General features: G+C 39.8%; 1 protein-coding gene across 2 annotated transcripts in view; it reads right to left on the reverse strand.

The window, feature by feature from the left end:
• The window catches only part of HIVEP1 (human immunodeficiency virus type I enhancer binding protein 1), a 124,005-nt gene extending 100,155 nt beyond the window's left edge, over positions 1-23,850 (reverse strand). For both annotated transcript variants that reach the window (XR_003397694.1, XM_026841686.1), the window contains exon 1: positions 23,708-23,850. Coding sequence is in view for 1 of the 2 variants with exons in the window: in XM_026841686.1 (XP_026697487.1) it covers positions 23,708-23,747 (40 nt within the window). In the remaining variant the exon portion in view is untranslated. The remainder of the gene's footprint in view (positions 1-23,707) is intronic.
• Positions 23,851-25,829: the final 1,979 nt, after the last annotated feature.

Raw genomic sequence — 25,829 nt, forward strand, 5'->3', positions numbered from 1 at the left:
GGGGGGGGGAAGAGAGAGACCCTAACCGAACAAAAAAATCCCCAAAACCTGCTAAACCCCTGCTATCAGCAGGAATATCTATCTAAATGTGGATAACAAGAGGAAGCTCACACCAAACATCCCCTGCAAGCATTCCCTCCAGAGGACTGCTTCCCCGTCCATACTGAAGTCCAGCCTGTCCTCGGACTTGTGTGGCTCCCTTCCTCACCAGTGCTTCCCTCCCCTGCTTTGTGAAGTGAAAATACGGTATTGTGCATAAGCAGACCTGTGTTGAAGAACGTCACAGGGCTTGGAAGTGAAGCACCAGTCCAAGGCCAGCAGCACAACCTCCCCTCAACCGCAACTTTTCCTATGCTGCTTTTCCTCTCAAAACTGCTCCACCTCTTGCTGTGCGGAAAGGATGGCCATCATGCGGAAGGGATGACCGTCACTTGGTGGCCAGCCATGCACTGTCCTCTCTTTGTTGCTCAGGGAATGGCCCCATGCCCACTTTGGCTTGTTTTTCAGTCCAGTTGGTAAGAGACATTTAAAAACAAGTCTGGATGCTGGAACATAACACTGTTGAGAGTACAGGTTTAGCAGCCATCACCAAAGATACTCTCTGGTGATGTGTCTACTTCTTAATACCTGAAGTCCGGGAGGGCTGTAAACGGTGAACTCTAGATTGTAACAGGGCTTCTGCATGCACAGTTGGGTCCAAAGTACTTAATACATTGCAATCGCAACCAGTATCTGTACAAAGAACATAGCCTTATCATCATTTACAAAGAAAAAGATATTTATACTGATAATACAGAAGAATACAGTTTTTTTCTTCGGGAAAAAAAAAAAAAAACAACCCTTCAAATATGTTCAATGTTTTAAAATCAAAATTAAGAGTTTATTCTGCAGACTGTGTTTGCATTGTAAAAGGGAAGTAAAACCATTCACTGTGCTTTGTTGAGGTTTAAAAAAGTAATTAAATACTGTACAGTTTATAATACTTAATTTTCCCCAGCTTCTGGAAAATAATTATACACATAGGGGGACGTATTCAAAATTTTGGTCTAGTCTACTTTTAAACTATTTAAAGGAAATACTGATATATACGTTGCTGAATCCCTTTGCTAATACTTGCTGATTATCCCAGCAGTTTTCCCTCCTATTGCTGTATGAAAGAAACAGCCAACTAATTCATTAACCAGGAGGTGTTGATTACATACATATTGTTATCAAAAGCACAAACTACACTTTCTTCCTTTCTCTCAGTTACAGTAATTTTAGGTACTTGCAAAACAAGCAGACTGAAAATATTCAGCCTGAAATCCGATACTGAAATAATACTTGGGCAGTGCTGCTTAGGAACCCAAATAAGACACACAGAAATTTCATACACTCAAAGAGTAGCTATGCACAGCTAGTAGCTATTCTCTATTAAGTATTCTATTTTAAAAATGGGTAAAGCTGAACAGACACAGAGCATTTTATTTTTTGTCCCAGAATAAGTATGTCCACAGAGCTGGAACACTGCCTGAATTTTACATTTATACCTCCTTTAAATTCAAATTCGTTTCCAAATGCAAAAAAAGTCCCCATTTTCTACTTTGCATGGCCTAACTACAGAAGACTTGTTTATATGTATAAAGAATGAATGCTGCCTTCTAATAAGCTGATTCAACTGGTTACTTTTGATTTTACAGCCAATTGAAAGAAGCCCCCAAAACCATGAAAAATTACCTAGCATTTCTATCAGCACTTCCCCATGTATATTTATGAGTACCAAAATCCATAGTTACCAAAGACTCTCAACTGTTTTCAGTTGTGATGGCCAGAGCCCCAAAAACTGACAAACTCTAGAACAGGCTAGTAGTTGGAAACAATTCAGAAATATCACTCCCCAAGGCCAAGTCTGTCATCAGTTTAATATATCAGGTTTGGTCTCTAAGTAAAACTAACGGTGCATGTTAATGTCATACATAATTGCAATAAAGTGTTATAGCACTAGAAGACAAAGTGCTACATGATTCAATAAAACTCTTCCAGTTCATGATGTAACTGAATTATTAAGAGGTAAAACACAGGAATTTTAAGGATCCTCCTCATCAGCAAAACCTGTTCCTAGATAAACTTAAAGAATATGATATGACCAGCATCTTGGTTGGCACCTAACTAAAGACAATAAAACAGAAAAAAAGGAGCTTTGTAAAAATCAACAGAAACTTGATGTGAAATTTTCTTCCTTTAATTCTAGGAAGTGCTCCCCCTTAGAAAGGGAGCATTATCAAGGCAAGGAGCACCTACACAGAGCTAGATCCTCAGTTTTCTGTAGCTATAAAACACCTTGAACAAAATCCTAGTGAAACAGGTTGAACAGAATATATGACAACAGTCTCCAAGTCTGTATTTTGCTGTCGTTACACTTTACATGTTTTGTTTGTGCTAACTCAGTAATCAAGAACTTAACCCACCACCTGGCTGAAATAAAACTAGTTTTTGCTTGAAGTTTCTCCGGCATCTCTAGTCGCTTTGCAAGGTCACACTGAGGATTAATGGTATCAAATGCCAAGAAAAAGCAAGATGTTTTGCCAAGCAGGCAATATCCAGTGCCTCCCTGGCACAGGGCAGACAAAACAAAGGCAAAGGCAATCCGTGACTCTGGGAAATTCCTGCTTTCACTGATTTATTTTTTTAAAAAGTCCTCCAAAACAAAATGTAGAGACCCATCACTTTAACTGAAGATACTTCTATACAGCATTTTACTTCTCTGTCAGACAATATTCAGGATGTTAAGGCAATATTTTCAGTATCTCCAGCTTCTGATGTATTTCAGCTTCTCTTTTTCCTTCTTTCCATTTTAAGCAAAAACATTCTACTTAGTAATATTTTGCATATTCTTGGGCAGAATGTTAACCTCAAAAGGCAGGTGGATTTACCTTCAGGAAACACTATATAATGGCAGTAACTTTTCAGAGCTTGGTGACAAAAATCTGATCCGTTTTATAGTTCCTACAGCCCCACATCACCGTTACACTATGAGGTTGTAACTCATGCAGTATTTTCAGAAAAAGCTTTCTCTTATCAGTCCAGTCTGTGCCCAATTCACAAAAGATATGAGCTGACATTATGTTTATTGAGGGTAAAACTGAGTATTTTTGTGCAAGTAGGACATCTATTGCAGTTGCTCAATACTGCTTCTATCATATGATGTTGCTAAGGGAATGGGTCATAACAATTCAGCCAGCTTTTGAAGGCCTATCCCAGCAACTGACTGCAATAAGGTATCTTTTTCCCCTTCTCAGTATCTAGTACAACAGATGGATATCCATGCCCAATATTATTCTGTGCAATGTCCTGAGTTATACCACAAACGGGTTACGTAACACTGCTAAAACAAACTACTCTGCAGCAATGAATGGGGACTCTGTTGTTGAAGGCTTTGCCAACTTCATGCATCATTCTTGGTTCTGCTAATGTTGAGCAGGGACAAAGGCTATATTCTGTCCTTCATGGTAGCACAGTACAGCGATGATGCTGTAAATTAAAGAAAGCACAACATGCCGACAACAGACTCATTACTACTTTCTTATTCTCAGTTCCAATACATAAATGTAGCATAGAGTTCCTCACATTGTGCTGAAAATAATGGGTAACAGGGATAAACATGAGAGAGCCTTTCCATAGCTCAGGAACACAGACCCCTCTTCCACCATCTGGATTCAATTTCATTCGGTGTTTTTTGCACCAACCATCTATCCTCATTCTTACCTTTTCTCCTACATATTTTCAGAGCTGCTGTTCAAGCATATCAATAAATTAAAAACGAATCTTCTCCAGAACAGCATCATCTATATTCCCATGAGAGCCTGCTCCACAGTCTCTGGTAATGTCCTCTCTCTCTCTCTCTCTCTCTCTCTCTCTCCTGTCTTTATTTCAGGCAAATACAAAAAATCAAGTTTGAGGAAAGATCTAAGAAAGTTTCATTTATAACTAGATGTAAACATTTCCCATACAGGTAAATAAATTACACAGTCCCATTTCCTCCATAACCCCTTGTTCTGCCCCTGTTCCCTGTCCACCTCTCCTTTTCCCCACATATATATATGACCTGGGCTGTCTGGCTGCTAGGTGTGACCTCAATATCATCATGATACTGAAGATAAACTAAGTGGAGACTTCAGAAAGCACACATGTAATAATAAAGCTGTTTGCAGAAAACTGTGGGAATTCCAGAGAATATTACAAGCCTAGAAGGACAGGTATGCACACAGATATAACATAAACCAGACTTAATTCTGATGTCCCAAAAGAAAACACTTCTGTATCAATACTAAGCTTGCCTTAGGAACAAAGAAATGCCTATCAGCATCCTTAATACCTTTAGAAAAAAACAAAATGCTAGTATACACAACCATCTGACTATTTTCAGTAAGTTTTATCAGAATTAAACAGAATAGTATTAACTACCAAGACAAAGGCTGAAGGGTACCTGACCATCCCCAACATCGTCACCAGTGCCTCTAGCTCAAAAGCCCCGCTCATCTCCAACCTGAGCCACTGGCTAAAAAAAACAAACAAAACAAAAACCCCCAAAAGTGTCTCTTATGAATGGCAACCTGACATTTCATGAAGATGATTACATTACAGTTCCCATAGTGTTTAGAAATTAGATTTGAAACAGGAGAAACAGTGAATGTAATTCTACTGCCAGGAATAAAATAAAATAAAATTAAAAAGAGACTTCTCAGGTTACATTCCCCTCCATAAATTTGAGATATATTCTCATGCAAGCAGAAATACACTTAGACCAGTCACTAACAGGAAAAATGTTTTCCTTCTGTGTTGCCAAAGGATGCAGAAAATTTGGTGCAAATGCCACCCTTTTCTCAGAAGTGGATTTCTACAGAAGTTGAGGTGAGCAAAAAGTCACTATGTGAAACCTTCACAATACAGAAGAACCATGCAGTCCATCCCAGTCTATGATAATAATCTAAATACTCCACAAAAATATAGCTGGAAATAAGCTCAGAACGAGTTCTAGCTTAGACTGTCAATACAGAGTGAAAAAATGCAGCCACTTGTAGGAACATACTGGACTACCAGAGCTGCTGATGGTGTGCCTGAGCTAGTTTTAAACTGGATTTGTTAAGAGTAGAAATACCAGACCCAAGTGGACTCTGAGTCACAGTTACTGACTTGAGTGCCAGTGGGCAGTGCTGAAGGGTTTGCAGAGGTTGGTCAGTCACTGTCAGGGGTAGTCTCGACTGTGTCCAAAACTGAGATAAAAATTGAGGCTCACAAGGGCTACTGAGCTCTCCCACACTGCTTCCAATTATATATTGTACTTGAAACCATTCAGATATAAATGAAGATACTGGTGAAACGAGTCTGGTGACGGCATCAGTAATCAATTTCTTTGCCAAACAAATGAGTAAACGGTGCAAGTAAGTGAAAAGACCTGCCTCTACCACCCTAAGCAACAAGAAAACTTGTGGCTGGTGAATGGAGCCATGACGAACAGGTTCCCTATGCCACTCACCTGCTTCTGCAGGGATTTAATTTGAAGAGAAAATACTTTGACATGAAACTCCACAATCAGTGGACCATGACTCTTCATAAGGAAAGTACAGTATGGCAGCAACAAAAAGAAAAATTAAGGTTTTGATGCTGCATAAACATGTCTATACAACTACTGCATGTGTGCACTCAGAAATATCTGAACTCATAAGCTTACTAACTTTCATGCTGAAACTTCACATTTCAAATTAGCAGCCACTCAAAAATTTCTGTTATGTTGAAACATTCCCAAAATGAAGCGCTTCAGGTTTCCTTATACAAGATTTTCTATTATTTTAGAAGGAATGTTGCCTGCCTTCTAAAGTTCCTCTGCTCCTTTTGCCTTTTCCCTTTTGAATTTTCCTTTTACTTACTGAGAATGTTTTGGGGTTGGGTTTTTTTTTTAAATATTTAGTTACTGAAACATGTTATTGGAAAAGGACAGCACTGACACAAAATTATTTCCTTGAAACAAGTCACACATTTCAATAGTTCAATGTAGTTCAAAGGCTTACCTTGAAAAGAAGTCTGACAACTTTTGTTTACATGCCTTAACTTGCTCATTTGCATTCTGTAAAATATCTGAAGTCATTAACTGGAAGTTACCATATCCTCTGTGGTACACAAAAAACCCCTTCATCCTGCAGCCACAGTCACTTTGTGTCATTAACCTGTTGCATGATTCAAGCACATCTGGATTTCTGTTAAGAACACATGACCAATAATAAAAACTATATATAAAACTAGCTCAGCTTGGACTCCTGCATTCAGTTGGGAAGCTGTCAGCAGAAGCCCTCTCCTTGGTTGTAGCTGTATTACTCAACACACAGTGCGCAGGAATTGTTTATGGAAACATTTGGTATTTTTAGGCCTAGTCTCTCAATGGGAATTCCATACTGAAAAAAAAGGTATCATTTATATACTCAAACCCCTCATTGTGTCCTCTGCTATGAATTTACATACAGGGGCTAGAGGGTGAATTGCTCAGCTATAAGCTGGAATTTACAAATGTGTTTAAGCACCTGCTGAAAATAACTAGGAATTATGCTCTTGACATGAGTACATGCTTCTCTTTTTCTGCAAAGTAAAAGCCTCAGCTCAATACAGGAGTACATGTAAAATGAATCAATACCGAATGAAAAGCCACAAACCGCTTTTCTGATTTCCAGTTCTTGTCTTAGTTGCACAAATATGTTCTTTTAATCCAGTTTTTAAGGTAAGATACTTTGTATACAATTTTTCTTGATTAAAAAAAAAAGAAAAACAAATTAAATAACCTCAAAGAAAAAAATATTTCCATGGGCATCAAGCTTGAATGGAAAGGGATAATCAGGAAGAAGCAAAGATGACTCAGCTGGAATATTTACCTCCCTCTTCCTCTCAGCTGCATACTCCAACATTAATGTCAGATACTGACAGGTACAAAAAAAGTTTTCCTTGGGGAATATATTTATCCACTTAACTGAAAACTAATACTTTTTTCTTTGATTGTATGGAGGATTTGGTACACACTGAGCTTGGGACATTGCTGTACTTCCTCAGTAGGGATGAAGCAACCACAGCAGCAATTCCTGAGCTCCAGTTTCTGAAGAGAGAAAACGGGTGGGGCGACTGGATTAGTCTCTGGAAAAATTCAGCTTTTTTTCCAATGGACTTTTTACTTAGAAGTCTGCGTTGTTATTATAACAATTATTTAGTACAACTTGCAAGAGCACCAAAATAAGGAAAGCAGTATGTGTATCAGGCAGAGTTTTTCCAGGGGAGCAAAGGAGTAACGGGCCGCGAGAGCAACAGAATCTTCTGCCACCCATTAGCAGATTCCTGAATGGTTTGCACACACCTGGTCACCAATACAACACAAAAAGCTACAGTGTGGCTTCATGCACCCACGCTGCAGCATCATTAGCCTTCCACAACTTTAAAATGCTAAGTAAGCATATATGCAGTTCCCACGTTGGGATTTACATATGAAGCAGAGGGAACAAACCAGGCGTTTTAAAATTTGTTTACCAACTACACTTTTCTCACGCAGGCACACATACAGGATAAACCCATGTCAACTTTCACCACACAGTGTCACGCCAAGTTCCTCAGCACTCCTGGGCACAGAGATGGCAACAGTGATGGAGAGTAAATTTTCTAACCTCTGGACAGCCAGAAGTCTATTCCCTTTATATTATCATGAGGCTCTAATCCCTGTGATTCATGTTTTGTGGTTCCTAGTCTAGTGCAGTTCCCCAGGCATGAAGTCTGCTGCTTCACAGAGGTTGCAGTCAGATCAGAAGTCCGCAGCCCATACATAACTGGGGCAAGACTCCCCTGAACATGCTAGGCTAGCACTTCAGAAATTAAAGGGTATGAGCCCCAGTCCACTGCACAGGCTTGTCGTACATATGGATCTGCACGTTCAGAGGCATGTCTGCCACATTCACTGCAACAGCCCAGCTGAAGACACACAAATGTTGTTGCAGGGGCACACAGGAGGACTTGGCCACTACTGGAGGGAATTAATTCTCAGTGGTGAGACATCCAGCTGTTAATTACTTCTCAGGATGAACTGTATCTTCAGGCATTTCATTTCAATAATTCATTCACCACAGAGGAGAGCTTCCGTCAGATGAATCTCAGAAGACGGAAAGGCAGACTGGGGAGCTCCTAGAACTGGTGATGCTGTTCAGAACCATGTCCTGCCAGCACAGCATGGCACGGGCCCCTGGACAACCACGTCTATAGCTCATTAATCTACACCTTGTAGCGCTAGGAACAAATACATGACAGGGGAGGGGGGCAGGGGAAGTCTTGTGAAGAGAGCCACACAGCTCAAAAATTTTAGAAAAGGGTTCTGCTGGAAAACACTGGGTCAGCAGTGACCACTGCTACCTGGGGCAACCAGGAAGGACCTGGCTTCATCCCCCAGCATGACCCTTAACAAATGTTCCAGAGCCTGATCCAGCAACTGCCTTGGGAGCAATAGGTCCTCTGCCCTTAGTAGAGAGTAGGTGACTATGCACCTAGGTTAACCTGTCTCTTAATCGTCCTGTGCCTCCTCCTCTTGACTTTGTGGTAGTTGTAACACTAATACCTTATTTTGAAATCTCTGTTGAAAGAAGCACGACAAAAAAATACAGAATTCCCAATGCCAGTGAAAAATGTTACTATCAGACGACTTCAAGGAGGATAGCAAAAAATGGCAGGATGAACACCTAAGTCAGTTCCAGCTATTTTCTTCAGTTTTCTTCTAGTAGAGAGAGAAGAAAACTGGCTATGTTAATGGTACTCTGCAATACAGTAGTATTTTGTACAGTGCAATAGTAAAAACATAGATGCAATAGTAAAACACAGATGCAATAGTAAAAACACAGATGCAATAGTAAAAACACAGATGCAATAGTAAAAACACAGAGTACCACGTAGCTTGGGTATTACCTATGCAGAAAAACTGACACTTGCAAATTACTTGGGTTTGGTACTGCTTATGTCTAACAGTTTTAAAAACATTTGAGGCAGGAGGGGAGGGGAAAAAAAAAGAAAATGCAAAACAGAGTAAGTCAGCAAGATCAGTCACAGGCTTGCTTGCTATGAGAGAAGGGTGCTTGTTCTATTTGTTGCTTGCCTATGTTTACTTTCTATCCCTTCACAGTTCTCAAAGACCCCCCCCTCCCAGTTTAACAAGAAGAGGTCCTTCTGTGTAAACAGCAATCTTTGCTCTGCAAGCCCAGGTAGAAGACTAATAGAGAACCTTGCAGAGGATACCAAAACTAATGCAACAAAAATATACTGGGCAGAGCAGGGAAAAGGTTTGTGTCATCAGAGGGCACAGAAAGAATATCAAGTTTCCTTTGGAAGAGAGTCAAGTTACTCTGCGCAGGAATTCCCTTTCCAGCGCATGAGCGAAGTGTGCTGTCTCTCCTTTTGGGCAGTCACGTTAAGTGGAAGAGAAACCATGGCTTTTCAACAGCGTCCCACCTTCCTGATGTTATCTCCATGTAAATATTCCCCTTCGAAGTTCAATCGTTCTACCTAAAAATTCTTTGAGGAACTGTTCAATCCTCATGTAAGATGTTGATTTTTAAAGGGGAATCATTTAAAAGTCTAAAGGTGTGAAGCAAACAATGTAAAAACAGAGAGTCACGGGAAAGCAAAGAAAGGAGGAAGGGAGAGCAAGGATTCAGTTTTGCCTCTCTACAGAAACTGTTTTGATACAGTATCCCTGTTGCATGAATTTTCCATATGCCTGTGTCAGATCCACTACTGTAAGCCACAGAGCTGTCAGATGCTCGTTTTTTATGGTGTGCTTACGTGGCAGGCCAACCTTTCTGTTGAATCAGTCAGTTTTTCACAAAGCCAGGATCTGCAACCCAGTGTACATGCTCTTTTGGCCAAAAGTCTGAACTCTGCAACAGAAGTGAGTTGGCAAAGCAAACCACTATGTTCTGGTACCTAACAACTGTTATCAAAATCAGTGCTTTTACATTAAAAAAAACCCAAACCAAACCAAAACAAATATAAGAAACAGAAACTATTCTGCACACATACATGAAGCAAATATCACAGTGGAAACACAGATGTAAATTATCAGATGCTATCACAAATTGGCAATTCTTAAAATAATCCAGAAAAATCTCACAAAATTTTGTACATGCTCAACTTTGCCTTTAAGAAAATGAGGAGCAGCAGACATTTAATTCATGAACAAAAACCTTAATACTTCACTTAAAACTTAATTTTAGTCTGTTGTAGACTAAGTAGAATTTGCAAAAAACCCCAATACAATACCAATGCCGCCGCCCCCCCCCCCTTTTCCTTTACCCATATCTGATTAAGAAACACCCTAATCCCACAACTAAGTGAAAATATCAGTCACATAGGTATCACTTTACAAGACTGAGGGAGGCGAGTGCATCTCCTGCATATTTTTTTAACTCACATCCCCAGACTTTATCATCTGAAAGATAATCTCCATTTTCCATGCCTCAAATTTTGCTAAGTAAAATTGCATATTTAAATGCAGCATACATGCTAATCAGGACGTAAACATTTAACTAACAGAATGCAGATCCGTTAATCAAAACTGATTACAAGCTTTCTTTCTATTTACTGGGGGTTCTTCTGTAAAAGATCGTCTTAGTTACTGTTGCCAAAACTGTGTTTTTAAAGCCTCTTGGAGAAAAAGCTGATTAGTTCTAACATTGGCTCAAGAGACATGTTTCCTCAGGGTTTACTAGAAATGTGAGACCGAAATTAACTTGCAGGTAACTGGTACATAATTGTGCTTCTACATTAACCCTTTCTGTTAGCTTAAAAACAGGCTTTGTCTCCTCTGCCCCTTTTCCTCGCATCAGTAGATTTTAAAGCATTTCAAATTTCTGAGTGTCCTTGCAGAAATGCACGGTTAACCCGAAACTTTCAGCTACAGAAAACACTGATCACTGCATCCTTTCCAGGCCAATTTTTTCTACCAATAATACAATAACGTTCAGGTTCCTCCCTGTTTCTAAGTATTTTTAAATAGCTTTTTATAATTAATACATCCCGACTCCAGAAGGCCAACATCACTGAGCTAGGACTGTCGCCAGCTATGCTGTGCAAATTGCAACTTCTCAGCCAAACTGAAAATCAGAAATTCACAAGCTGCATTTATAAGCTTTTAATACCTGACCACAGGTGACACAGTAAGGTCCAGAAGAAAATTATTTCAACAGGTTCCATCTATCTTTTACCCGTGATGTTACAGACAGACAGAGGAAAGAAGGCTACAAGGCGTGTGGGGCACACCAGTCTGCTCATCACACTCTCTCTACTGAAGTTCCCTTTGACTGTCCAAGAGGGTAAAGAGATCTACTGTGCAAATCTAGTCACAGCATAGCATCACTAAAGCATGGAAATCAAGCATTCAAAAGAAAAGCTGCTAGAATATGAATTTCCTACAGAATGGGGAAATCAAGCACTTAAACACAATTAAAAAAAAAGAAGAAAAAAACCCAAAAATTTCTGTAAAAGTTGGGAAAATATTTAAATATTAACTTTTTTTGCACTTCCAAACAGTCCTAAACATGTTTATATAGACCTATGAGAAATACAACCATGTGCACACTTGTTCTTTCATCTTGGAGACACTGTAGAAACACTGCCTAAAATAATGGGGCCAGTTTTCAGATATACATATATTATACAGATATATTATTACATATATTATACCATACATTATTATTTATTATATATTATTATTATTATTCAGATATACATATACATCCATTACTTGGCACTGGTTCCTGAGCGTGTTACAGACAGATACCACATTCTTCAAACCTCTGAACCTTAATTCTTAATACACTATGCTTCTCTATAACCAATTTCTTGCTCTACTTTCTCAAAGCACTGCGAAGATGTTATTCCTGAAGAACATACTTTGTATTTTTTAAAGGCCTCATCACATAATCTCTGGGTTGCTTCAGTAGAAAATACCTTTATACCTACAACTTTGTTCAGGAAGCAAACCAGAGCATGTAAGATGTTAGTAATATCACAGGTTTGCGAGACTTAAGAATAGGAGGAAAAATCAGGGACAAATAAGATGATACTATGAATCTGCCTGTTTCCTAGATGCCCACTGGACTGTTGGTTATATTTGCATTAGCAGGCAGAATGGTAGAGAAGCAATATCCATAGACAAGGAGAACTGGAAGTCACTCTGGAAAAAAAGAATGAGAAAATAAAAAAAGTACAGAGAAATTTAAAAAAGATAGGAAAACACCACTTGCAATGTGCTATTCATTTATTTTTGAAAAGGTGTGATAAAAGCCAGCCATAAGATACTGGAAAAACATTAATAATTAAAACCTGTTTTGTGCCAAGGCCATATCTCGCCTGGATGCCTGTGAAAACTTCCCACGAGCTCAGGGACATGCCTCGATCTGCCTGTGGTGCCCGCTCACTCTAGGATATGGGATCCCTCCGGCAAAGGCCCCAAGCAGGAGATGCCAACCTGCTCCATCAGGGAATTTCAGGGTTTGCCCTGACAGTACTCTTGCATATGCAGATGACACACCAAGACAACTCAAAGCTTCAAAAAACCATAAACTGTTAAGACTGCAGGGCTTCTGAGCAAGCCTAACGACTAGCCTAATTAATGAGCCTAAGAGAGGGAAGATTGACCATTTCAACAGGGGAGCACATCTGCATTTAGCAGCCAAACAGCAAAAACTGGCTTGCTTTCTACCACCGCGGCAATGGATTTCATGTACGTGAACAGGGAGAGCAGTAAGGCTCTACAGTGATCCTGGTACCAAACCTTGCTGAAGGGGTACTGAAAAGAAACTGCATTTCACAAGTCTGACAAAAGTTAAATCATCATGTACCAGAACAGCAATTACTCTGCTATCTCCAGACGTTACATCACTGTTTCAGCTTATACTCTAGAATTATGAAAAAAAAAGGAAAAGGCACATAAAGAAAACACCATTTTGAAACATGCTAATGAACACATAGACATAACATACATACACGGTATTCTAAAATAAATGTAAGATTTTATTAGCACAGAAATATACTTTGTTTAAAGGAAAGAAAAAACACCAGGGAAAACATAATTAAATGTTCCATAAATTGTTATCATGAAAAAGGGTACTATCCCAGCCCCCTAACAAATGTGTGCAATACTTCAGACAAATTCAGCAAGACTGCTGTGTACACTATGTAAAGATTTGTTTGAAAATTATTAAATCATCCCTCTAACAAAAGTTTTGTTTTCACAGTTCCTAATCTGCCTCTTAGCCACAAAAGCATTGCCCTTACACTGAAGAAGGCAATTCTCTTAAGATTCAAGGCATTAAACTATTACAATCTATATACTTAGCTCTGCCTCTTGACAACTGAGAATTGCAGGAACATTTTGGCATAGTAGGTATGTTGCTAATAAAAATTATAAAATGAAATATCTTAAACACCATTAATACATACACCATTGTGCTTCCTTCGCAGATCTGGGGCAGAAATACGTCTTTCTGTAAGAGATCCTGAAGCAGGGAGAAAGGTAAAATCTGTGTGTCTACTGTGCGAGACATGCACTCCTCTTCAAAAAGCACAGTGACTAGAGATTCCTTATAGGTAATGGAATAGCAAAACCATCACAGAAATTGTATTTTAAGTGCCATTTCTAAACACTTCTTTTGTTTTTCCTGGCTGTGTATTGTGTCTGCATTGCAACCTTAAGGGTAAGAACAAGTGTGCAATCTCCCATCTGACTTAACAGAGCTCAGTAGTTAAAAACAATGCCATTCAACATTAACCTACCCTACTTCCCAGCCCCTGACATTAGGCCAAAAATCAGAGGAAATCATGTGGTGTGCTCTGGATATTCCATGACTACCACCACTGGCGGGGCGTAAGCCACATATTTCATAGGTAACTAGGAACACACACACAGTTGTTTTGTAGCGACGCTACACCACAGGCTCCTGCTGAACCGCTGCTTTTCCTCCTCACAGCTCATTCCAAACTTCTTGCCATTTCAGCCCAGGAGGTCTGCCATGGGGTTTACGAAGGGGACCTGGTGGGAACTTATCTTTTAAACACACAGGAATTCAGGGGGAAAAAAGTTTACAGTGTATTTAACATACAAACATGCATTCTCTACTTGCTGCTTCTGCTAGTAATCAAAGATGTTAAATCCAGTTTACTGCATTAACCAGATTCAATTGTAGGAGTATCAACAAAGTCTTAAGTCAAAGATTAAATTTTCAAGTACACATACTTTTTCAACTTTGCCTTGACAAAAATCCTCCTTCTGCTTTTCACAACCTGTGGATCATTACAAAGACATTTCTTCTTCAGTCTGCCATCAAAGGTCATATGGGAATCACTAAGTCAGCATATTCTTTGAGCAGCCTCATTCTGAGAGAAGCTTTAAAGGCATTTAAAAAGCTTCTGCATATAAACAAACAGTACAGCCTTGCCCACTGAACTAGAGCATCCTCACTTCCCCCACAAATGCGTCACTGAAGGCTCCAGACATCTGCGGTAGGGGTTTCCCCCCCCACACTTCTTCTTAATGTAAATATTCTGAGTTATAATACCTTTAAAGAAGTGGACAGGAAGATACCTTTAAAGAAGTGCATTTTACTCAACTCATCTAATTTGGAAAGTTAAAAGTCCAGTTTATTCATCTCTTAACACAGCAAGGAAAATCTTACTTTTCCAATGAGTAAGAGCTTGAGTTTCTCCATAATTTCATAAGCCATTGCCAAATTAAAATGCATACTACGGAAGTTCAGCATACTAAAGAATGAAGTCTAGGAAATACATACATGTATAACTAGCTCTTTGAAAATGTGTAGCTCTAGGAAGTGTCCTTTACATTTTCCAGCATCAATACTGACAGCAATTTGCAATTTGAAATCAAATTGTCTGATTGTAAGAAATAATTCAAAATAGATGCCACGAAAGGGAATCATTTCAGGATTAAAACCAAAACCAAAACAACATAACCCTCAAACCAGTCTAAGCTTCCTGAGTGCATCAAGGTGGGCTAGAGGGTGACTGCTTTGGTGATAACAACTGACTGTGGTTAGAAAAAAAATAGTTTTCACCTCTTCACCAATTTTGCCAACTGTTTGGTCATACACTACCCCCTAACAACTGTGTGTTGTTGCTAAGCTCCCTGCCCAAGATCCTGCACACCTGTCCACCCCGCCAAGACTCCACCAAGCATCAGGAATTCTTTCCACCGGCCCAAGAGTCCTTGCCTGGAGCAGCAGGTAAGTATTTATCACATAAACCCTTTCAAGCACCGTAACACTGGCACAATGCAAATCTAAAGGAAACAGTACCATGCTGCAAATTACTTTGGTATCTTTTTTATTAAAGAGAATTGATTTCAACAAGGTATTTTTAAATGGTAACAATGGTCCTTGGAAAGTCTATTGGGCTAGATATAAGACTGTGCAGTAACACAGCCCACAACTGCGAAATTTAGTGGACTGATGCCTTCAAAGTTTGAAAATAGCAACAGGAGTGTCAACAGAGAAACTTGCGTAGTTTTAAAGCAGTAAAAAGACAGTTAAGAAAAACGTGACCATAAGCCTTAACCTTTTTCATAACAGTCATTAAAGACGTAGATGACTATAAAACCTGCAACGAGGTTCTCTTAACCAAGTTTCTCAAGTCTATCCAGGATTTTGCTATTTACATATTAATTTTTAATGGTTACATATTAGAAGTGGTCTTTGGGGGTTTTGTTTGTTTGGTTGTTTTTTTTAAGTTCACACACCAAGACATACACACACCCACACCCCCCCATTAAAAGTTACATAAATTACATATATACTCACAGCAAAACAAAATGTATTCTGACATGCAAGGATTTTAAAAACCAAACAAACAAAAATGTCATGTTCTTCTAAATGCTCATAAGAAAGCTGGACTCTTACAAAATGTAATTGTTCCTGGGCTCAAAAGACTGGACTCAGTTTCATCCTGAAGCCAACTGCCTGCTTTAACAGAAATGTTTGAAAGAGCAACTGCTGAAATCTTACTTTTTGTTTCTCTTTCCACAGCTCCAATTTTTTTTGTGATCTTCCTAGCACACTGGAGTTCATGCTTCAGCAAATGCCAAATTCTGTAGCATTTCTCGCTCCACACTCAATTAGCAATAAAGAAGATACAGGATGTAAAGGTGAGGCAGAATTAGAGCTCTGCACTGTTTCCACTTCACCGTATTCTGAAAGAAATCTAACTGGCTTACACATAGCTTTCCAGCCCCAGTTCATTGCTGCTTTTTTCATTTCTGTATTAATTCAATTTTTTTTTAAGCTCACCCTTTACCAATTTGTCCCTGCTCAACCCTGATTCTAACTGCAATTATAATGATTTTATATTCCATAAGATACAATTTGTTGTTTTCTACTATCAGGAGAACAGAACTAAGCTCGTTCCTCCATTCTGTGTCTTTCACCAACATTCTTGCAGGCATTTCTTTGCAATCCTGTTAGCTGGAATACCATTCTTTTATCCCTCTGCTTCATGTTATTTTAACTCCCTCAGAAAGCACCTATTTTTGCCACTGTCTGTATCCAGCAGACTCTCTTTGCATTATCCCCATTTCTTTTCCTAATATTTAGCATGCATATGCAGAAATCTATAAATACATATTCAAAGTTGACAGTGCCAGCTACAATCAAGTTCGGTTTCCTGGACCTCTTTTTAATTGCTTAAATCTTAGCCAAATTTTGTTTATTCTGAATGAAAGTTCTATGCCAAATTTTAGAGGGAGTGTTTTATTTTTAATTAAGGTGTCAACTGAGACCAGTTCAGTTTCCTGCTGTTTTACCAGTACAACAAATTCTTCAAGTCATCCATTAAGAACCTCCACCACTTCCCAGTTTAGAAATTTGTCAACAGAAGAGGGGTTCTGAAGGGAAAAGCAAAGAAAAAAGAAATAAGGAAAACACCTTTTGTCATCCTTATGAAAATCTGTATCTGTCTTTGGGCAATTAAAGAAGCTCAAAAAGCCTGCTGCTTATACATGGCAAATAGAGATTTCCAACATAGTTTCGCAGTGAGTTCAAGCAAGAGGCTCAAGACAACCCTGTCCCTGTGCTGTCCCTCCCAGGCTGCCACTGCCAACAGCTCCAGCAGCAGCAAGGGGTACAGCATCAAGGAACCAACCACCCCAGCACAAAAATTACCCTCTGTCCATGATACCAGTGTATCTCACTCTGGGTGCTACTACTTCTTCCACTGCAGGGCCAACGAACACACAAGCAAGGAGGGCAACGCAACATGGGGAACAAGCATCTGAGGTGGGGGAAGGCAGGACTGCTTCACTTCCTCCTCCTCCTCCAGCAGCAATGGCTTAAATCAGTCTCGAAACCAACTGGGAAACGATGACATTAAAGATGTTCCTCTCTAGGGACATTTCCTGCAGTGAGTATTCCCACCTGGCTGCAGGGGCTTTCTCAGCAACAGCTCAAAACCCTGCAACATGATGATGAACGCTCACCAGTGGGAGCAATTTCCTTGTCCGCTCTCCGATGCCTGGTGCACGCGGGGTACATCAGCGTTCTGCACGGCTTGCGCAGCAAAACCTGGCCTGCCAGTTTGAGGTCCCAACATGTCAATGACTCATATGAGAAGCACTGTCATTCAGTACAGTGGAATTTCTTGGGTTTTCAGTTTGGTATTTTAAAAGCTAGGAAGTAATCTTTAAGAATACCTTTCAAATGTTAAGACTGTGAAGTGGAGCAGCAATAAGCTGGAGAATGCCAAAAGTAAGGCTGTTTACGCAAACTAAGCCAGTGCGTAAAATGGGCTGTGCTCACTGCTTGGCTCTGTTTACTATCAGTATCTTCGTCATCTTTTCCATTATTTAGCCACCAAGTGTCTGCTTCACAACAGTAACAACTTTATCTTCCAAGCCCTTACAAGCTGACGTGGTACTGGTACCTCTAGCTTACAGGAAGAAAACAGAGGCATAGAGACATTAAAAGATCTGCCCAAAGTGTTGGCTAATCTTGGATCTTCACCTTAAGTCACCCAGACCTTAATTTTTTTATTTTGTTTTTTTAAAGGTACTTAGCACTTTTGCAGTGTTTTACATCCAAACTGTAGCCATAGCGGACTAACTGCAGTTGCTGTTCACACAAGAAACTCAGTGATAGAGGCAGGAATTAAACACAGTTGTCTCAAGGCAACACTGAACAGCATTATCTACCCTACTATCCTTTGTCCTCTTGCAATCCACTCTCAACAGGCTTTTGTGCATCACCTGTGGCCACTGACATAAGCCCCAACCATCCTGTGCAGTGAATAGGACTAGATCCTGTTGAAAAGACATAATCAAATTTAGGGACATGGAACAACAAGACAGGAACAAGACAAGTGATGGGAAAGGGTGGCAAGTTACACATTTAAGTCCAGTCTTTCTTACACTGCAGAGTATTTTAGACAGTTTTTCACATGTAAATATATAAACTATTCACATAGAATAAAATTTAAAGGCTGTAGCCAAGATGATCTCTGACATACAAAATGTTGGACCATACACAAGGTAAGAAACAGCCTACAGATCTCACACTCTAAACAACAAAAACAAACAAAAAGGAGAAACTTTCCACATCCCTAAAGAGAAATACCAGGCACAGAGAGAGTACTTCCATGGTCTACAAGAGATCTAGTCTATTCATTGCATTACATGTGGATTTGCTGGTGTATCATCAACTGGAGCACCCCAGTTGATGATACACCAACAGAGCCATGCATTCTCTCTACCTTCACGAGGGAGGTTTTGGGTTCAAATCTGGTTTATAGAAGAAATTATACAAAACAATCTGATATACAGAAACAAGAGCTGCTGCCAAATAAAGGGATATTTCTGTAACAAAGTCACTGAGTCAAAACTCTGACCTCTTGTTCCACCCGTGTCTCACACATGCTCCAGAAATTTAAGCAAGACACATATGCAGAGTCTTTATAGATGTCCACAGGTATGCCACAGAGCAGAGACCACTAGCACTCCCGATACACCAATATTGCATCAACAGCCTCTCAGAAATACCCTAAAGTGGAACATAAATTTTGTCTCAGAAACCAAGACCCAGAAGTCAAATGTTGTGCTTGCACATTCTTTTGGACCAATCAAGCACAAGTTACAGAAGTAAGCCTTAAGAAATCTCAGCATTTTTTTTTTACGTCATTTGATGCAAATCAGGAACTAAAGCACAGCACACCAATCGATCCTCAAGTTTTATAGACTACACGACCAACGCTAATAAGAAGTATCAACCTGCCAGCTTTCACTGCAGAAAGGCCTATTTCAATAGTGAAAGGCCATTACAATTTTAAAACGACTCAAAAAAGCCTCTGCTCCATCACACTTAAGACACAGTAGATGCCTAGCTCTTCTGGACATCCTAAGGCCCAGGATGTATCCAGCTCTCCAGCACACTTAAGCGTGCTTTTCAGATCACTGCAAAGCTATTAAGCTACTGAGCAAAGCTATTCATATTATACTTGCATTTCCTCACCAAAAGCAAAGTGTTAAACAATTTGGAGACAGCTGTTGCACTTTATGGACCTGTCCACCATTTGTTTCAAATAGAAATATTTGAGTGAGAAGGAAAACAGAAACCGCAACAACTTGTCTTCTTAAAAATAACAGAAAGCTTATCTAGAAAGAGACGAAGTTCAAAATATTTCTGTTACAGTTTTGTACTGGTGAATCAGAGCACTGTGCTAAACACTGCACACATAATAAGTAAGTTTTCATTTTAAACTCCACAACCGGGTACTTCTAAGTAAACAAAAACATGAGTTGTTTTTCCTTCTATATCCTCACAACCATCTGACAACAAACCAAGCCCACTCAGCCTTGCTTTTAAAAGCATGATTCTCTAATGTAACTGTACTTCTGGGAATACATTACAGCTTCTATGAAATGTTTTGTTACACCTGTGTATCAATTGGCCATGTAAATACAGCACGTGACCACACGCAAAGTAGTCTTTTCGTCAGTTTTAGTGAGCTAAAACTTTATTTGTTGTATGAAGTTAATTAAGAAAAGACAATCTATGGATGTGTAAGACGGGTATTTTCCTCTTTTGCAACCAAAATTTTCTGGAGGAAGAGTGATGAGGCTTTTGATTAACAACATGATACACACCTTTAATATTTAAGATACTAAGACAACATCAGGAACACCTGCTTATAAACTCAGTTCCAGTCACACAGCTGACAGGTAATCCATGCCAGGTTTTTCCTAGGCCTACCTTTGGCCTTTGCCACTACTGAGTATTTTCCACAACTTACACACATCCAATCCTTATCCTTTTCAGACCTGCAAAACTTACATTCTCTTAAATTTTATCCACCCATCCCTGCTGCTGGGGATGACCACAACCGTTAAGTTAGTCAGGAGACTATGTCTGACACTGTGCACAACTCCTCTTACCAAAGCAATCTACTGGTGATGGTAACGTTTTTCACGTAAGGACATATTTGCAGTGAGCAGCAGGGAAGGCTGATTGGACAAAACGAGCGCAGCACAACAGATGCCTTATTAGTACCCTTTAGATACAACATGCTCATTCAGCCACAGTCAGGCATTAAAACCATGTCACTAACATCTACTCAGGAAAACAAATGGCCAACTAATTTAGGGTGGGGTTTTTTATTTACAAAATAATGCTTCCCGTATCCTGTTCTCTTGATACAGTGTTGTTTTCCTGCTGTAAAATCAGGTTAGCATAGCACTATACTGACTCATCTATAAACAGAAAGTAAAAGCCAAGAAGGTGGAGAGGGGAAAGGACCTCAGCACAAAGAGAAACCCCACAAAAAATAAATTTGATCATCACTGATCCTGATACTTCAGGGCCACTGCTAATGTGCCAAAGGCTGACAGCTCTCACAAAAGTATACAAAATGAGTAAAATCAAGCCATGTCACAAAACCAACCACCTAAGGTTTCCTGCCAAAATCTTAAAGTTAGCTCTCCATATAAAACAACACTACCTCATTTTCCCCAGACAATAAGGTTGCTTATGGTAAACACAGGCAATATTAAAAAAACATATTCCCATGCTGCAGCAAACCTCAAATTAATGAATGGGAGTGTGTGTGTATGGGGGGTGTTTATGGTGGTGGTTTTTGGGAGGGTGTGGATGGGAGGGATTGTGTAAGGGTTTTTCTAGCTGAAAATAATTTAGGTTCTTGGACTTGGTTGTTTATACTCCAGTCTGACTTACACTGGAAGTGCAACCCAAGTAACTCATCTGATGGGATGACATGATAGATGGTGTCAAGGGTTGTTCAACAATGATCTCTCGAAAAAGTTAAACATTGATGTACTCTAGGCAAGTGCAGTTAAAGCTGCTGGGAATTTGATTGCTATGGTACAACACGAGGAGCTGGGACAAAGGAGGGAGAAGCCGGTAAGGCCACGGAGCATTCTTCGTACATAGCATAATAAGGTGACAATCAGGTTTAGACAAGTTTAAAATACCTTTTAACCCAAAAATACATCTTTGTCTTCCAAAAGTTATAAAACATAAGAGTTTGCAGTTTCACCTTCAAACACAGGCATTTATTCTCTCTGAAGGTTTAGTTATCATTGGTACTAATTACCATGGATTAAACCACAGTGTTAAAAATTACATTTTTTAAAGTTTTAATGGTTAAGAGCATCAACTGAAGATGGGTCTTAACTTTGCGTACATAAAAATAAACTGTCAGAAAACAGACCTGTGAAATCTTTCAGCCTCCTCAAGTTCCAGCAAAAAATTAAGGGTTTAAGGACATATTTTCTGCAATATTCTCAGAGACCGATAAAATGACTAAAGAAACTGAAATCCAGTTTTCCTCATTATCTAGACTAAAAATGGAAATAGGGCATAACTAATGAGAAGTAAACTGATTTTTCAAATCACTTCACCTCTAATAACCCATGATAGTAGCAATATATGCTCACAACGTGTTGAAGTTTGCAGCACCTGTGTAGTTTCAACAATCACTTAACCATTCCAACATCATTCCGAATTATGGGCTCACAGTATACCACTATTTCCCTTCTCAACATTTAAACCCATCTTAATTCATTCAAGAACTCCATTAGTTGTAGAAAAATAGGAACTGATGAAAACTGCTATTACAGGGGGTGATAAAAGCTAAATGACTGGGGAAATTATGCAAGGCAAAAAAAAGGCAATTAATTTCTTACACAATTAAGAGTTTAATTAGATTATTTATTTTAAATGCATTTATTTAAGTTAATAGAAAGCTTTACAATAGACTTAACTCCTATTAAGTTTCAAACAATACAAGAGCAGGTAACACCCATATTTGATCAGAAAACATAAGTCAGCTATGTCAATAACTTGGTAAGCAGCAATATTTAAAATTGGGCTCCAATTTATTGCTTCACCTTCAGTAAGAAGGGGAAACGGCATCACGTAAATGTGAAGTTCCTGATCTGTGATGGAGGTTTATCCATCACACCGAACAATGCTACTCAGCACTTCCTGAATGAAGACACTGCAAAAATGTCTTCTCCGGCAGAGACTGTTAGCGGTAGCAGTGATAACAGTCCACAAACACAAGGTCTCGGATAGAGCTGTATGCACGAGAGCTTGCGAGCCTCTCAGCTGTAAACTAATTGAAACGCGTGGGGATGTCCGTTGGGTTTTGGCATAAAAAGTTAAAACTGGAATCAAATGCTGTTCCTGCCCCTAAAACTTTATGTTGATGTTTGTGGTTTTATAATCACGTTTATTCTCTGAAGGGATATCTCCGTGCTACAACTGTAAAATTCACATGAAAAAAAAAGCTGATGACAGCTACATGTGAGGGTGCAGGCGGAAGCACGTTCTCCCAAAAGCTGTGCGTGAGGATGGGGATAGAAGTGTGTTCTCCCTTGACACAGATGTCTGCTCATCAACCGACCTGTATTTTTCCCCTCATTTAATTCCTCCAGGGCCACTTTTACCAAGACAGCAACACATAACCATAGGATCAGATTCCTCATGTCCGTCTGCCAGTCCTGGGCTTGGTTCAGTGCACTGGGATTTTGTTCAAGGAAATGCCTGAATATGTAAGCTTGCCAGTTTGTGGAGCAGGTCGCTTGCCTGCTTGCTCCTTTCCATAACCAACAAGCTCCTATTTGGCTGTGTGAAGGCAGGACAGCAAGGAGACCAAGGTCAAACCTAGCAATGCCCGAGGTAGCGTGTGTGACAGATGATAAACAGCGAGGAGGCATGCATGGGAGGAGAGTCTGATGCCCTCGAAAGCAAGCCAAACTGATTACTATTAAGAAAAACAACTACCGGCTGTCAGATCTCATGCTGCTTCTATGTTACACGCATTTCCCACCTCTCTGTATATTTCAACTGTAAATTCTCTGGTAAGGAAACTACATCTTCCTCTGCATTTTCGAAGTTCATGCTGGTTATTGCTGTAAGCTGGAGGATATCAAGAATGCTGTCAAGCACACAGACTGCAGGAATAAGAACAGATTCCACTTATTTCTCTCAAAATTAGAGCTGTCTCACGGATGACTCCTAAAACTTGCTTGCAAACTATATATGAATCAAAACAGACTTCTTAAATACATATTCATTTAACCTCGTAATCGAAACTACAACCGAGTTTCCCAAGAGCTTTTCTTTCTCAGCTGAGAGCTACATACCTCTCAGATTTCTGGGATGTATCTGCTTTGTCCGAGGCATTTTCCTCTAATCTCATACACCACTTTCTCCTCTCAGAAATGGAAAGTACAGCAAGCAGAGAGATGGCAGCTCCATAAACTTGTCAAAGGGGTCAGTTAATCCGTATGCTAAAAAAAGAGAGAAAAGTTATGAGATGTATGCATTAGTAAGGAAAACAAAGACACCTATCTGCTCCCTTTCATCCTCCAAGGGCTATGGAAATTAGCGATGAGCAAGAAATGTTTCTGTACCTATCCTTTTACGGAATGAAATGTTCCAATATCTGAAGAAAACTACACGAGGGTGAAACTCCTTTTGGGATTACTCAGGAAACATGAGAAAACCAAGACACTTTTCCACATTTGTCAGCTGTTTTCTAGCCAGAAAACGTCTTCCAACAACTTGTGTCCCATGCAAATAAAACCAGAAGACTAAACAAAATTCGACATCAGGCTTTAAGATACAGATCTTCATCTCAGAGGGGGGGGAGAGCAGAGCGGAGGGCAAACACACACTGAATCAGCAATAATCCACCCTATCTGTAACATCAGATACCTCTGGGTTCCTTACAGGGAGCATGCAAGTGCGGAAGAACTCCCCATGGGATACTTTTGCTGAAATATCAGCATACAGCAGAGAATCACACCAGCTCTTCACCCACCTGCAAGCTGTTGCACTGCAAGGTTTTGCCCTGGCGTGGTTCTACGTGGCCGCAGCAGCCCCTGCATTTACAGGAGGCTGCAGCCAGCAAAGTCCCGGTATAGATAAACCCCACAGCCCAAGGAATTCCCTTAATAGCCCAACACACAGATTTGCTGCTAAACTGGCACAAACCTAGTTTTTGCATCCCCAAACCTATATCTTTTTCAAGATTAACGAAACTTTCTCACTTTTCAGACGTTTTTATGATTTGCTTCTAGTTTAAGAAGCATAATTTTGTTTAGTTTCTGAAATCCTACAGGATGTGAAATCCCCCACAGAACTATGGCAAATTACTTAAGCACAAGACGTTAAAAAAGAAAATGACCGGTGTAATTCCACTCTTACAGCTAAACAAAATAAACCACTTTTCACTTTTTTTAATGGTATACTACCTCATGTTAACAGATTTTTTTTTTTTTCAGTAAACACTAGGAAGACATTTTAAAAATTCATATAAAGTTCAGAATGGCCCCTAATACGAACAAGTTGATTAAGGATAGCTACTTGAAGGAAGAAGTATGTAGAATTTTTAGCATTTGTTGTAAGTATTAATTTAGGGGGGTTGTTTTTAAGACAACCGTGATTTTGTAAAAATGGAATTCAAGCCCACTTAAAATAGACTACTTGCAACCACCCCTTTAGTCTACAGACTGTTGAGGAATATAATCATTAATTTTTAATGTTTCTTTTGTCTGTTGCTGCATAAACGGACTCAAACAGGAGAAGAAACTGACTGCAACTGACACAAAGGAGGGCTGGAAAATGTTATTCTGACTGATGGTTCTTCGCTAGGATATAACTGCACATTAAAGGAAAACCAAGGAAAAATCCAAAACGGAGCACACAGCCTGTCAAGTCGTTCCGTTAGCTCATACCACTCTATCTGCAAGGACAACAAAAAGATTTGGGAATTAAATAAAACCTTATGCTAACAGGTCCATTTTCCTGGTCTTGGCCACAAACTGTAAATGCAGAGAAGTGGCTGTATTGCTTGAAGCAACAAGCCCTCCCTGAACACCGGCCCCCCTTTACTCTGGGTGCTGCTGGGCTGAGGTTTTTAAAGATTATAATAAACACCGTCGCTTCTCTACGCAAGTTATTTGGGGCACGAGTTTGAAATCCCCCGGGTATCAGTAAATCATAAGCACCTCCCGATGCTGCCCTGCAGCACAAATGACATCTTATTTACGCTTTAAAACCACAAATTTCCCCCGCTCGCCAGCAGGACTCATTCTTTCGGGGGAAGAGATGGCCGTGTGAAAGCCACGGCAGAATCATCGTGCAGGACCCACGCGAAAAGTCATTCCCTCCTTAATTTGAACAAAAAGGCAGAGGGAGAAACGGGCCTTTGCAAACGCAGCGGTCACATCCTTCACCCACCACCCCCCCACGCCCCCCCCT

Source organism: Athene cunicularia (genome assembly GCF_003259725.1).
Source record: "Athene cunicularia isolate RWA chromosome 2 unlocalized genomic scaffold, athCun1 chr2_part1, whole genome shotgun sequence".
NCBI lineage: Eukaryota > Metazoa > Chordata > Aves > Strigiformes > Strigidae > Athene > Athene cunicularia.